General features: G+C 41.0%; 1 protein-coding gene across 8 annotated transcripts in view; it reads left to right on the top strand.

The window, feature by feature from the left end:
- The window catches only part of Camk4 (calcium/calmodulin dependent protein kinase IV), a 245,925-nt gene that overhangs the window by 211,899 nt on the left and 20,166 nt on the right, over positions 1–13,860 (top strand). For all 8 annotated transcript variants that reach the window (XM_031365261.1, XM_031365258.1, XM_031365260.1 and 5 more), the window contains one exon: positions 12,765–12,840. In XM_031365261.1, the coding sequence (XP_031221121.1) occupies positions 12,765–12,840 (76 nt within the window). The remainder of the gene's footprint in view (positions 1–12,764; positions 12,841–13,860) is intronic.

Here is a 13,860-nt window from a genome sequence, read left to right on the forward strand (position 1 = left end):
ATTAAACTATGTATATTCATATTTTATATTTGCACTTCTGTCCATATTCAAATTCTATTTTCAGAGCCCAGAAGCTGTTGAGAATTTATTTGCTTTCAACATTCGCCAGGCTCTCATTATTTTCTGAGACAGTCCTATTGGCATAATTCAGATGAAATATTAATACATAAAAACGTCCCACATGCTTATCCCAAGAGCATAACAATGTTTTCCCATTTGCAGGCTTTGGTACTGGCAAATATGTGTTGTGCTTCTATTTAAACCAAAATGGAAGCTAATTATGAACAACTAATGAATGAGCTGCTACTATATGTGAAGCTATTGGCAAATCCACAGGCACCTAGTCCTGTAAATAATATTCTGGAAGCTTCCATATATAGAGGAATATTAATTACACCATGCATTTAGACTATGGCTGCCTTGACATTAGAAATACACACTACATCATGGGAGACCAATTCAGTCATTCTTATGCATTACCACAAGTGAATGTGTTATCAGAAAAAGATCAGTACTTCTAAATGTAGGTGGCTAAATGCACACCTTCAACTAATGGCATGTGAGAGGCGTAATGAATGCGTGGATGTCATGTAAAGGAGAGTCCCTTACCTTTTGCTTCTTCTTGCTCTGAAAAAAAAAAAAAAATCCCAAACGAGGAAGGCTGAGAACTAATCTGACACTCGGGGTAGGGCTCACAGGCTTGCTTCCTGTCTACTTTAATGCATGTCCAGCTCGTGCAAGGCTTTGGTTTCAATCCTCAGCACTGAAAAAAAAATGGAATTAACCCTTTTATCACCACTTAACTGTTAATATAAAAAAAATTAACCTTTTTAATCAGATCTTACAATTTCTGTATCTGACTTAAGTAAGTGCTATTATTTGAGGAATTTGGTCTGAGGCTTTTGAAAGAACATCATTTCTGGTAGAGTTCTTTAGTTTGATTTACTTTTTCTCTTAAGATTTAACAAGCAGCCGGGCAGTGGTGGCGCACGCCTTTAATCCCAGCACTTGGGAGGCAGAGGCAGGCGGATTTCTGAGTTCGAGGCCAGCCTTGTCTGTTCCAGGACCAGGACAGCCAGAGCTATACAGAGAAACCCTGTCTCGAAAAAAGAAAAAAAAAGGATTTAACAAGCATTGATTTTGGACTTTTTGCTTTGTGATAATTACCTAGAGTTTCAAGTTTTCTGAATATGAATAGTCAGTTTTGGGAATGCAGAATAGACTTTTACAAGGTAAACTGCAAAAGTAACTGGTAGAGAAATCTCATAAAATCTTTTGAAGACCCAGTTAGAGTTCCAAATAGTGATTATACTGCCATGTTTTTTTTTTTAAACTAGTAAATATGGCGTTATCTAGAAAGCTTTTCCTACAAAGCTGGCTATGACTGCACATAAAACAGGATGACAGTAGACTAGGGAGCAGGTTGGCTCACAGAAGCAGGCCCGTCAACAGCCCTGTGTTCTAGCACATACTGGTCTTTGCTCACAGAAGGCAGTGAGCTTTTCAAAGAGAATGCTGGGCCCTGACAGGCTGTCCCAAGGAATTCATGCCTAGTTGAATAGCTCTTAGGAGTATAGGTTGCTGATATTTTTACAGCCTGAAGGAAAAAATGGTTAAACTGTAGTTTAAGATTTTAACAAGTTAAAAAACAGAGTGATCTACTTTTCGTTGTACATTTGTGTGTACACTACAGTGTCACACACACACACACACACACAATATCACATTTGAGGATCTAAAATTTGATAGCTTCTAAAGAAGTATGTCTTAGCTTTTTTAAATAATCAGGTAAGCCTGGCACTCATATGTGGCTTGTAGATACCATTACTTGGAGCTGAGGATATAGCTTGACAATACATAACTTTCTGGGTTTGATTCCCAGCACTGAAAAAAGTTACAATTTGAAAATACGTCATTTCATACTTGTCATTTCCTAAGAGCCCACTGTCTTCAGTACAGTGCCCATGCATGCCTTGAGAGCTCCAAGGATTGTCCGTATTGCTACTTTTTAATTTTTTAAAAACTTCTTTGACAATTTTATATAGCTCCTTAAAAAATAAGCTAGAAAGTTCACTCTGCCAAAGTTCGGTACAATTTGTAAGTCATCTACAGTGCAGCAGGAGAGAGTCTCGCAGCTATCACCAAAAGGAAGCTAACCAATGAGCTATCAACAAAGGTTAACCAACTGTCTACATTTCTTTAACGTGAATAGTCACTAACATGGAAGATAACAGGGACGTTGTACTTAAGAAAATAAGTTTGATGACCTAAAATAGAAACTTCTACTAGAGTTTCTTTAAAGACAGTATATTCGTTCATGAAAAACAACTACCTGAAATTGAAGGATCTGAGTGGCCCTGGCCATGTCACCAAATAAGGAACAATCTCACCCAAGTATTAATCAAACAGACACAGATACAACTCCTATTTTACAATAGAATTTTTAAAAATCAAAATGAGTTAAGTACACATTGAACTCTCCTTTGTGCTGCCTGTGGCTCTCTATTGCCCTGGGTGATGGGTCATGCAAGAGTTCCCATGATTGGTGGGAGGGAGATAGAGAGGAAGAGCAAGGACACTATAAGCAGGTTGGAGAGGGTGCACGAATACACCTCCCCTCTGAACAAAGCTGTACTTCTCCCTGAGGAGGGAAGTGTCCCAGGCAATCTTCATCAGATGGACTGGTAATGGAAACTGGTATTGGGAACACGTAAGGCTGGGCACACGTAAGAGTGGAAGGAAAGATAATTGTCAGGTTCATCCATCTTCTGACCTTAGAGAAGACAGAACTCTACAGGTTAAGCCTACTTGGAAGCTTGAAATATGGAGTAAAATGAGTCTCTTTGGGTCTTGTATTGTCTTGATATGGCACTAATTATAAGGTATATGTGGGGATATGTAAGGTGTATAGACACTCAATGTTCCTTTCCTAAATGTTTCTTGAACTACACCTGGTGGTACACCAGGTACTATGAATACTAGAGAACATAGCAGTCAATTGCAAAACAAGATGGAAGAAGGGTTCTTCCTTAAGAACAGTGAATTTTAGAAGAAGACAGCCAGTAAAAACAAAAATATGTAAATTTAAAAGAAAATAGTGACCATTTTTATGACTACCAAAAGGGCATGGGTTATAGTTTTAAATGAATAATCAAGGAAGGATTCTTGTAAGAATTGAATATATGAATAAATACTTGAAAGGTATAAAAGAGAGCTAACGATGGAGATCTTGGGAAAAGAACATCCCGGTGGAGAAGCTAACGAATGAGAGTCCTGTTGCTCTCAACCAAGAAAGTTAATCCACTGTCTGCATCTCTTTAACATAAATGCTCACAATGTGGAAGGTTATAGGGACATTGTACGTAAGAAAATAAGTTTGATAATCTAAAATAGAAACAGCTCGTGTAGTTTCTTTAAAGACAACATATTCATTCACGAAAACTAACTACCTACAGTGAAATTGGAAGGAGTTAAGCAACACTCAGCCAGAGCTTTAAAGCATAGATGCCTTCTTGCAAGTCAGCAGGGAGCTTGGTTGGTTGGAGAGTGGTAAGGAGGAAAGGCCTAACAACTAGCAGAATGCCACGAACGGCTGTGAACGGCTGTCCTGGAGTGAGACTGCCAGTGGGAGCAGTAGGCTTAGGAACCTGGAGATGGCTGGGTGGTATCAAAGAGAAGAGGATGTGAGTGTGGAGTGCAGGAATGACACATGGCTGTTGATGGAGTCCCATGTGTTGTCAGGATATAGAGAGCACTTAGAGTCACAAGACCTGAGGCTTTGGCATGTGGGGTGTCTTTAGGGTTTTGTTTTGTTTTTTTTTTGGACAGCAGAGAAATGTTCCATAAAGAGAGAGGAATGAAACTCAGCTCAGTGCAACTTCGGTAACACAAATCTGACATCAGTTCCTTTATTTTAAAAATATTGTAGCACAGCATGATTTTGGGGAAAAAAAAAGTTTTATAGTCACAATTGACTCTGTCACATCCGTACAGCAAAGCTTAAGGCATGTTTTCTTTGAAGTGCTTTACAAAGTGCCTATGGATTTATCCCTAGAGACAAGCTCTGTTGACTTAGGAACAATGCTCAACGGTCGAGGAAGAATAGCTGAGTTAAACATAGTGTCTGTGGGAGTCTGGATTTGGTCTGTCCCTAACATAACATAGAAATCACCAGGCTGTTGTAAAGTTCAAGTGGGGTGCTCATGCAGATGAGTTTTGTGGCCTAGAAGCAAGGCTCGGGTTTCCAGAGGGAGGGAGATTCTGGGACCAACATTCTGGGGGATATTGCCGGAGCCTGGCTCAAGCTGGTGGCGAATGATTATCAGGTTGGTTGGAAACTACATTCCCCCCACCCCAACCCCTGACATTCAGAGAGAACAGCCAATGGTCTTCTCACTTTGGAAGGATGCGCTTCATATTAAGCTTTTCCAATGCTTATCTGTGTACTAGTTGGATATCCCTAAGACATAAAAGGACACAGCCCAAACTGATCCTCCGCGTATGCCATTTTTAGCACCAGACAGAATGAATGTGAATATTTTTATGTATAGAACTTCAAACAGAAGGATAGACTCCAGAGGAGAGAATTGGGGATTGGAAATGGGTCTTGCAAGACTCAGATTTTTGCCTCAATGTACAAGGCAGCATTCTAACAGCTATGCCTGTCAGGAACCAACGAGTTTGCCTCTCTGACCTTGAAGGTGTCTGTGAGATTCGTCTCTTGTGATGGAAGGCTATATAAGCAGGGAAAAGGAAGAGTGGACCCTGTTAATTTAGGTGTCAATCAAGAAATATGTCTGTATACCACATTGTGGAAGCCATCTTATGTATTCTCTCTGTGTACACTAAATTGAGGGTCTAACAATTAAGTACTTGGACAAATGTTGACCAAGTATGTTTGGGCTCTAGGTGGCCGAGAGCCTTGTGTCTGAGGACAATCTCACCGGCATCATTCCAGTATGTCTCATGCTTGGTGAGTTCAGAGACAGTCTTTTAACATGAAGGCATTCACCACAGCAGTGATTTATTTTTTTATTTCCACCTCTATGTAACTTGAAGTTATTACTTGAATAACAGAACCGACTGTACCAGAGAACTCACAGTTCTTCACAGATTCAGCTATTATTACATATGTGAGGGTGGAGGGAAAGGAGGTCAAAAGCAAGAGGTGATTGAAGGCAAGTGGGTAGAAGACGTGTTTAAACTGCACTGTTTGGGCCCCAAACACCCACAAAAATGTTCCATTTGGGGATGTTAATACAGAAAGTATGTGCATGAAAAAGGAAAAGTTTCAAGAGAATTATTGAAAATCACTAGTGAGAAATTTTATGGACCCCTTAGCGATAAACAGTGTGGACCATACTTGATGTACTTGAAAGACTGAGTTCTAAGCCTATTGTTTTCATTTGTATTTCTTCATACAAAAGAGATTCTTATATAATAGTCTTACTGACATGTGTTGGGTTTGTTGGTTGTACTTCTTCTTATCCTACGAAAACTGAAAAACAGCGTTTCAAGCGTGCACACTCATTCACGCGGCCTCGCTAGCTTTGAAGCCATCAGGAGATCCAGGATGATTCAGATTTGTAGAAAACTGTGATTTCCTCAAGATTGAAGAGCTCAATAGAATCTTAGAAAGACACTAAGATGTATGAGGGGGTTGTTGTTGTTGTTGCTGCTGCTGTTGAAAGCACTAGCTGTTCTCAGATCACCGATTTTCTCTTTAGAATAGTATTAAAAACTAAAAATATTAAGTTTCTTCAGTCAGTCAGCTACACAATTTATACAAAATAAAAATCATGCAGCCCGTGTGTCAAGGAAGACTTTGTGAACGTTTGAGGCAGGAGCTGGAGTCCCGTTTTCAAACGGGTCCAGTAATGAATTGCTCTGGTGAACTGGAAGCACACTTTCCAACACACGTGACATGTCCCTGGTGTTGAAAATGCCCTTCTGTGTTCTTTATGCACCAGAGAGAGAGAGAAGGAGGGGCAGAGGCCTGAGATTCCATCTTGGCACTTCACCCCTTCACAGCCTGGCACTGTAGAAGTGCTTGTGGACACCACCCCTCCTAACCAGAGGCACCTCCTTGACCCCACCCTAGTCTCAAATGCATTCCAGTCCGGCCTGCACCTCCATCAGGCCAGCCTTCAAGACACTGTTGTAGTTTTAAAAACCACCCTGTTTCACACAAGTGTGGTGATTTTCTTATATAGACAGCTCAACAAAGATATATATATCCAATTGGAGTCTGTCCAACTATAGACACTGACCAGTTGCCTTGAGTGCATCCCTCTATTGTTTCCCAGAGTAAGGAAGAAGAGAGGAGTTTTTGAGATTTCCGCAAATGTATTCCATCCTCCTTCCTCATCTCTTTTCTAAGCTCTACCCCTTAGAAGTCTAGAGATCCGGAGGCTGCCCTAAAGACAGATCAAGAACATGGGAAAGAGCTCAGTCTTTGCTAGTCTAAGAGAAGCATCTGGGTTTGATCTTCAGAATCCATGCACAAAGCCAGGAATGGTGGCTAGTGCTTCAGTTCGATCCCCAGAACCGATAGGAAAAGCCAGACGTGGTGCCGTGTGCTTGTTAACTCAGCAAGGCGGACACGGAGACAGACTAGCAAACTTTGCAAACCCTGGGCCAGTGGGACACCTTGTATCAGAAGACGGTGGATAGCTCCTGTGGGATGATATCCCTCTTAGTTCCATACATTCATTCACACAGGTATACATGTGTGCACCTGCCCCACACATTCAAAGCAAAGGTTTCCACTGAAAAATTTGGCAGTGTTTCCCTTCTACTTTGGCATGGGAGATTCTGGCAAGTCAGATTCAGGCTTTAAGATGTACAGAGTCATTGCCCTAAACCACCTTGCGTTTTGATTTGCTAATGAGAAAGCAGATGAGAGATTTAATAACAAAGAAAATCACTAGATCTGACTGCATCCCAGGAGCTTGCCCTATCTCACCACTCCTGAGCCAGGCCTTGCTCTTTCCTGCCATGGGACTGTGACTGGCAAGTAGTTGCCCCTTCTATTTGAGAAGGGGCAACTAAAAAGCTCCCTTTGCCCTTTCTCCTTGGACAATGCTGTCCCCATATGCCTAGTTAACTTCTCTAGGTAAAGTGCATCTCACTTTGACCTTTGCTCCCTCTGTGACCCGTGTGACCCGGCTATCTCCTATCAAAGTCATCCTCCTCCAAGGACCACAGTAACCATTTTTCATCTCTTCTTATGGTTTGTTTTTAATCAACGATTATGTCTCTGACCAACCATAATTTATAATATGATTGGGCTGTGCTTCCTTTAGCTCCTTACGATTGCTCCAGTATCCTCAACAGTGTCTTCCATGTTGATGACGTATTTCATGAATGGGTGAAGAAATGAGTTATTTTCATCCTCATTAGTTTACTTCAGAACTGTTGCAGTCAACAGAGTTAATAGTCTCTTGAAAAGTCTTACACTGGCCAGGCAGTGGTGGCACACGCCTTTAATCCCAGCACATGGGAGGCAGAGGCAGGTGGATTTCTGAGTTTGAGGCCAGCCTGGTCTACAGAGTGAGTTCCAGGACAGCCAGGGCTATACAGAGAAACCCTGTCTTGAAAAAACAAAACAAAACAAAACAAAAAAGTCTTAGACCCAATGCCACTCTGTGGCTTTAACCCAGTAAGTAAGAAAGGGTTGTGGAACCTACTCGAATCAGTGCTAAGATATGGTCAAGGACAGAAATGTGCCAGTAGCTTTCTCCTAGGGTGTCTGGAAAGGAGGAACAGTCTAGCGCCTGCGGTCTCAGGAAGAAGCCACCTGCCATTCCCAGAACTGGTTATAGTGCTTTTGTCTGAATTCATCATAATTCTTAGGTGGATCTTCAGTCTCTATATGTTTCAATGAATGCTATAACTGAAAAAAATGAACACTGTGATCTAGCAGGTAGCAAATATATATCCTACAGTTTGAACTTTTTGTGTAGTTTTCATATCCAGTCCAAATTGATTTTTTTTAAAGGGCATGTCTGACATTCAGGAAATTTATGGAACATTTACCAAAACCCAGCTGTTCCGATAGTGGGCTGATAGGTGTGCAGGGAGCTCTATGAAGGGTTTCATAGGCGCTAACTTAAATGCTAAGCTGAGGTTAGATAAGGGCTCACTGCGTTAGAAGGCAGGCTGACAGCCTTCCTGGTGACTTTTGGGTTGTTTAGATATACTCTCCTGTGGGCCATGCTGTCCTCAAACTCCACTGTATTGAAGGGGACCTTGAATTTCTGGTCCACCTGCCTACCACTTCCTAATGCTAGGGTTACAGATGTGTGCCGCCACATCTGGTTTGATATCTTTACCAAATAGAAATTAGCTGTCTGCTTCTCCAATATTTCTTACTGTAAGGATACCACAGATTTCTGGAGTCAATTGTGAGGCCATCTGATACCTGGGAGGCTTGAAGGATGCTGGGTCAGAACTGAAATTAGCCTGGAAAAGCCTTTGGACAAGGCTTTCAGCTCTTCAAAGTGTTCAGATAGGTTGGTTATAAGAGATATCAGCTGATTCCAAAGAAAACCAACATCATACTGACTGGTAACCAAAAATATTTAATACTATTTGAGATGGTTAATTGATTTAGATTTTATATTATTTAAAATAGTTAATTGATTTAAAATGGAAATTGGTTTAGACTTTTTTTAAAACCTCAGTTATATATTGGATGTAAGATAGAATAAGTTCCTTTACAAAAAGTATTCTAAGGGGAATTTATTATAGAAGACACGAATGTCTTATTTTCCCTTTGTCTCAGTTAATCTCTGACCCCCAGACTTGACTCAGTGAAGGATAATGCATTGCAGAGAAATATGTTGCTACTAGAGGGTGTGTTTGTCAGTGATGTGAAGGAAAGCAGATGTTGCTGTGTTGGGCAAAAATTTCAGCTGCTCTAAAGAGACATACAAAGGGGACTTCCTTCCTAGCTGATAACATGCTGCAGGGTACTTGGCTGTGTGCCAAGAGGGGGAGAGGGGTAGAGAGAGAGGGAGGAAGGGAAGAAGGGAGGGAGGGAAAGAGCACACACTACTGAGAACAGGTGCCCCTTGACAGGAAGACTTCCGCAGGGCTCCAGTAGCAGGGCTAGCAGAGCAAATGGAAATGAAATAGAGCGGGCTCTGAAGGGAGGGAGCATTCTTCCTGCTGGGCTGCTCTTCTCACTAAGGATCAGTCACTAATCAATCACCCAATCACAGGTTAAAACTCCAAGAAACTTGGCAATCAGCTAGCCCCATCCACTTAGATCGGAAAGCTTAAACAAACCAGCGAACAGTCAGATGAGGGAACAAACAAAACCATCCAGTCTCATGCTTTGGCCAGCCCTGAAGGTTCTCCTCAGGTTCTCTGAAGTCTGGGCCTGAGTGAGCAAGGCCTGATACCACTCACTATTGCAAACCAAACACCCCCAGTGCTCCCTGTCCCAGGATGGACCAACCCTAGAGGCAGGTGACAGCAGCTTTTCCAGGAGATAGCCTAGTTCTTTTGGCAAAAGCACTCACCAGGGGGAGTTGTAAAGGCTCATTCTGTGAGGTGCAGATTAGCCCATGAAATGAAAGTGCGCCCTACAGGGAAAGACAGTGACACTGGGCAGGCATTCTTCCTAACTTTATCAAATCTTTTTTCTTTTTTAATTGTATATATTCTCTATTTACATTTCAAGTGATACCCCCTGTCCAGATTCCCTTCCCCCAAACCCCCTATCCCATTCTTCCTTCCCCTGCTTCTATGAGGGTGATCCTCCACCCACCCACCCACTCCCATCCCTGCCCTCGATTCCCCTACACTGGGCTATCTATCTATAGGACGTAGGACCTCTCCTCCCATTGATGCCTGACAAGGCCATTCTCTGCTATAGCACGAGTACACATGCAGCACGAGTCATGTGTACTCCTTTGTTGATGGCTTAGTCCCTGGGAGCTCGGGGTCGGGGAGAATGGTTGGTTAATATTGTTGTTCTTCCTATAGGGTTGCAAACCTCTTCAAGTCTTTCAGTCCTTTCTCTAACTCCTCCACTGGGGACCCCACGCTCAGTCAAATGGTTGAATGTTTGGCTTGCGAGCATCCACCTCTGTATTTGTAAGGCTCTGGCAGATCCTCCCAGGAGACAGCCTTATCAGGCTCCTTTCATCATGCACTTCTTGGCATCTACAATAGTGTCTGCATTTGGTAACTGTATATGGGAGGAATCCCCAGGTGGGACAGTCTCTGGGTGGCCTTTCCTTCAGTCTCTGCTCTACACTTTATCTTCATATTTGCTCCTGTGAGTATTTTGTTCTCCTTCTAAGAAGGACCAAAACACCCACACTTTCGTCTTCCTTCTTATTGAGCTTCATGTGGTCTGTGAATTGTATCCTGGTTATTTGGAGCTTTTGGGTTAATATCCACTTATCAATGAGTGCATGTCATGTGTGTTCTTTTGCAATTAGGTTACTTCACTCAAGATATTTTCTAGTTCTATCCATTTGCCGAAGAATTTCATGAATTCATTGTTCTTAATAGCTGAGTAGTACTCCATTGTGTAAATGTACCACATTTTCTGTATCCATTCCTCTGTTGAAGGACATCTGGGTTCTTTCCAGCTCCTGGCTATTATAAATAAGGCTGCTGTAAACATAGTGGAGCATGTGTCCTTATTACATGTTGGAGCATCTTCTGGGTATATGCCCAAGAGTGGATTAGCTGGGTCCTCAGGTAGTACTATGTCCAATTTTCTGAGGAAACACCAAATTGATTTCCAGAGTGTTGTACCAGCTTGCAATCCCACCAGCAATGGAGAAGTGTTCCTCTTTCTCCACATGCTTGCCAGCATCTACTGTCACCTGAGTTTTTGATCTTAGCCATTCTGACTGGTATGAGGTGGAATCTAAGGCTTATTTTGATTTGCATTTCCCTGATGGCTAAGGATGTTGAACATTTCTTTAGGTGCTTCTTGGCCATTCGATATTCTTCAGTTGAAAAATCTTTGTTTAGCTCTGTACCCCATTTTTAATAGTGTTATTTGATTCTCTGGAGTCTAACTTCTTGAGTTCTTTGTATATATTGGATATTAGTCCTCTATCAGATGTAGGATTGGTAAAGATCTTTTCCCAATCTGTTGGTTGCCTTTCTCTCCTATTGACAGTGTCCTTTGCCTTACAGAAGCTTTTCAATTTTATAAGGTCCCATTTGTCAATTCTTGATCTTAGAGCTTAAGCCATTGGTGTTCTGTTCAGGAATTTTTCCCCTGTGCCCATGTATGCTTCAAGTTTCTCTCCATTTAGTTTGATGTAGGCTACTGGTTTGCTGTATATTGCTTTTACTATGTTTAGGTATATGCCTTGAATTTCTAATTTTTCCAAGACTTTTAACATGAAGGGATGCTGAATCTTGTTAAATACTTTTTCAGCATCTGTGTTTTTTCTTTCAGCTTGCTTATGTAGTGGATTATGTTGATGGATTTCTGTATATTGAACCATCCCTGCATTCCTGGGATGAATCCTACTTGATTGTGGTGAATGATCATTTTGATATGTTCTTAGATTCAGTTGGCAAGAATTTTATTGAATATTTTTGCATCAATGTTCATAAGGGAGATTGGTCTGAAGTTCTCTTTCTTTGTTTGGTGTTTGTGTGATTTAGATATAAGCGTAATTGTGGCTTACAGAAGAATGAAACAGAATGTAGCAATGAATAAATTGGGTAGTGTATCTTCTGTTTCTATGTTGTGGAAGAGTTTGAAGAGTATTGGTATTAGGTCTTCTTCAAAGGTCTGGTAGAATTCTTCACTGAACCCATCTAGTCCTGGGCTTTTTTTGGTTGGGAGATTATTAATGACTGCTTCTAGTTCTTTATGGGTTATGGGACTGTTTAGATGGTTTATCTGATCTTGTTTTAACTTTGGTACCTGGTATGTATCTAGGAAACTGTCCATTTCATCCAGATTTTTCAACTTAGTTGAATGTAAACTTTTGTAATAGGATCTGATGACTTTTTGGATTTCCATGGTTTTAATTATTATGTCTCCCTTTTCATTTCTGATTTTATTAATTTGGATACTGGCTCTGTGCCCTCTAGTTAGTCTGGGTAAGGGTTTATCCATCTTGTTGATTTTCTCAAAGAACCAGCTCCTGATTTTGTTGGTTCTTTTTATAGTGCCTTTTGTTTCTATTTGGATGATTTCAGCCCTGAGTTTGATTATTTCCTGCCATCTACTCCTCTTGGGTTTATTTGCTTCTTTTTGTTCTAGAGCTTTCAGGTGTGCTGCCAAGCTGCTAGTGTAAGCTCTCTCCAGTTCCTTTTTGGAGGCACTCAGGGCTATGAATAGTTCTCCAGCTCCAAGAAGCATAAGTTTGTCTGATTTCCCCCTACTGTGCTTAACTTTCATTTCTTCCTTGTCTGTGTATATATAAAGTGTCATTTGAAGTAAGATTTTTTGTTATTGTTGTTTTGTTTTATTTTGTTTTGTTTTGTTGTAGCAAGAATACACTTCTACATATTTTATTTGAGCCATATCATGGTATTCCAATACAGAATTTGATTATTCTGTATTTGATTTGATATTAGTGAATAGCTTTCCTTTCATGACAAAGAGACTGCAGCCTCTCCTACAGAAACAGATATGAGAATTCGTTCATCCTATTGTGATTATGGACACGAATTCTGAAATTTTGTTGGGAATTTGTTTCTTCCCGTTGGTTGCAATTAACATGTGAAAGATGAGGGTGCACTCAAGTTAACGTTGTTTTCCTTCTTTGCAGCACCCGAGATTCTCCGAGGATGTGCCTATGGACCTGAGGTGGACATGTGGTCTGTAGGAATAATCACCTATATTCTGTAAGTGACGAAAAATAATCTGCAAACCGCCTCTGTAGGTCATTTTTTTTTACATATTAATAACTGTCATGAGAACCAATGTTGTCCTTTGGTTTTTTTGTGATGTCTCTTTTTCCATTAACCATGGTGAGAGCATACTCTCCATGGGGATTTCTTCTTATGTTATCTCTTTTCTTGAGGACAGAATGTATCCAGGGCTTTTCTTTATCTGATTTCCCTATATCATATACCCACATTTGGGGACATATTCGGTGATCATAATAAGTGCGAAATCTAAGTCCACCTGTCACACTCTGTTTATTTGCATCTTGTTAAACAGACCGTTAGCCCATTTAAGATACCTGCCATTTATTTCATAAGAAATCCCACACTAGCATGTTTCTTATCAGAATATTTCAAGCACATTTACTGACTGATTTATTTTTTCTGTATGTTAAGCTTTCAGGGGCCTTGGGCTAAATACTGTGAATAAAATGAGCTAGTCAGTCACTCGCTCCATTACTGAGCTGCTGTCTAGTACCAAAAATAATAATAATAATAATAATAATAATAATAATAATAATAATAATAATAATAATCTCAGGAGATTTGTGCCAGTGTGGTGACAGAATTGGAGGTAACAGTGAGGGAGAGCGTGCATGAAGATTGCTATAGAAAACCCAAACTCAGTATCAATGCACCCAAAAGCTAGTGCACAGTAGGCACGTCAGTTGGCCATTTTGAAGGGAACACAGTTAGTCTAGGGAACTCATAATATGCAGCTGTGCAGAGAGATTTTCCTGTTATCATAGGTGATCTACCATCACTGAATGTATAGCAGAGTTGCTTATACAGGACACATTTACCTCCTTACACTCTCAGAGGCTGGGAGCCTGAGGTTAGGTGGCTGCAGGGTTGGGCTCTGCTGAAGGCTCCTTCTGGGGTTTAAGAAAAGTTCCTTTGCACTGTGTTCCCACATAGCAGAGAGAGAAACAGAGAGAGAGAGAGAGAGAGAGAGAGAGAGAGAGAGAGAGAGAGAGA

Source organism: Mastomys coucha, unplaced genomic scaffold (assembly GCF_008632895.1).
Source record: "Mastomys coucha isolate ucsf_1 unplaced genomic scaffold, UCSF_Mcou_1 pScaffold13, whole genome shotgun sequence".
In the NCBI taxonomy this organism is placed as follows: Eukaryota; Metazoa; Chordata; class Mammalia; order Rodentia; family Muridae; genus Mastomys; species Mastomys coucha.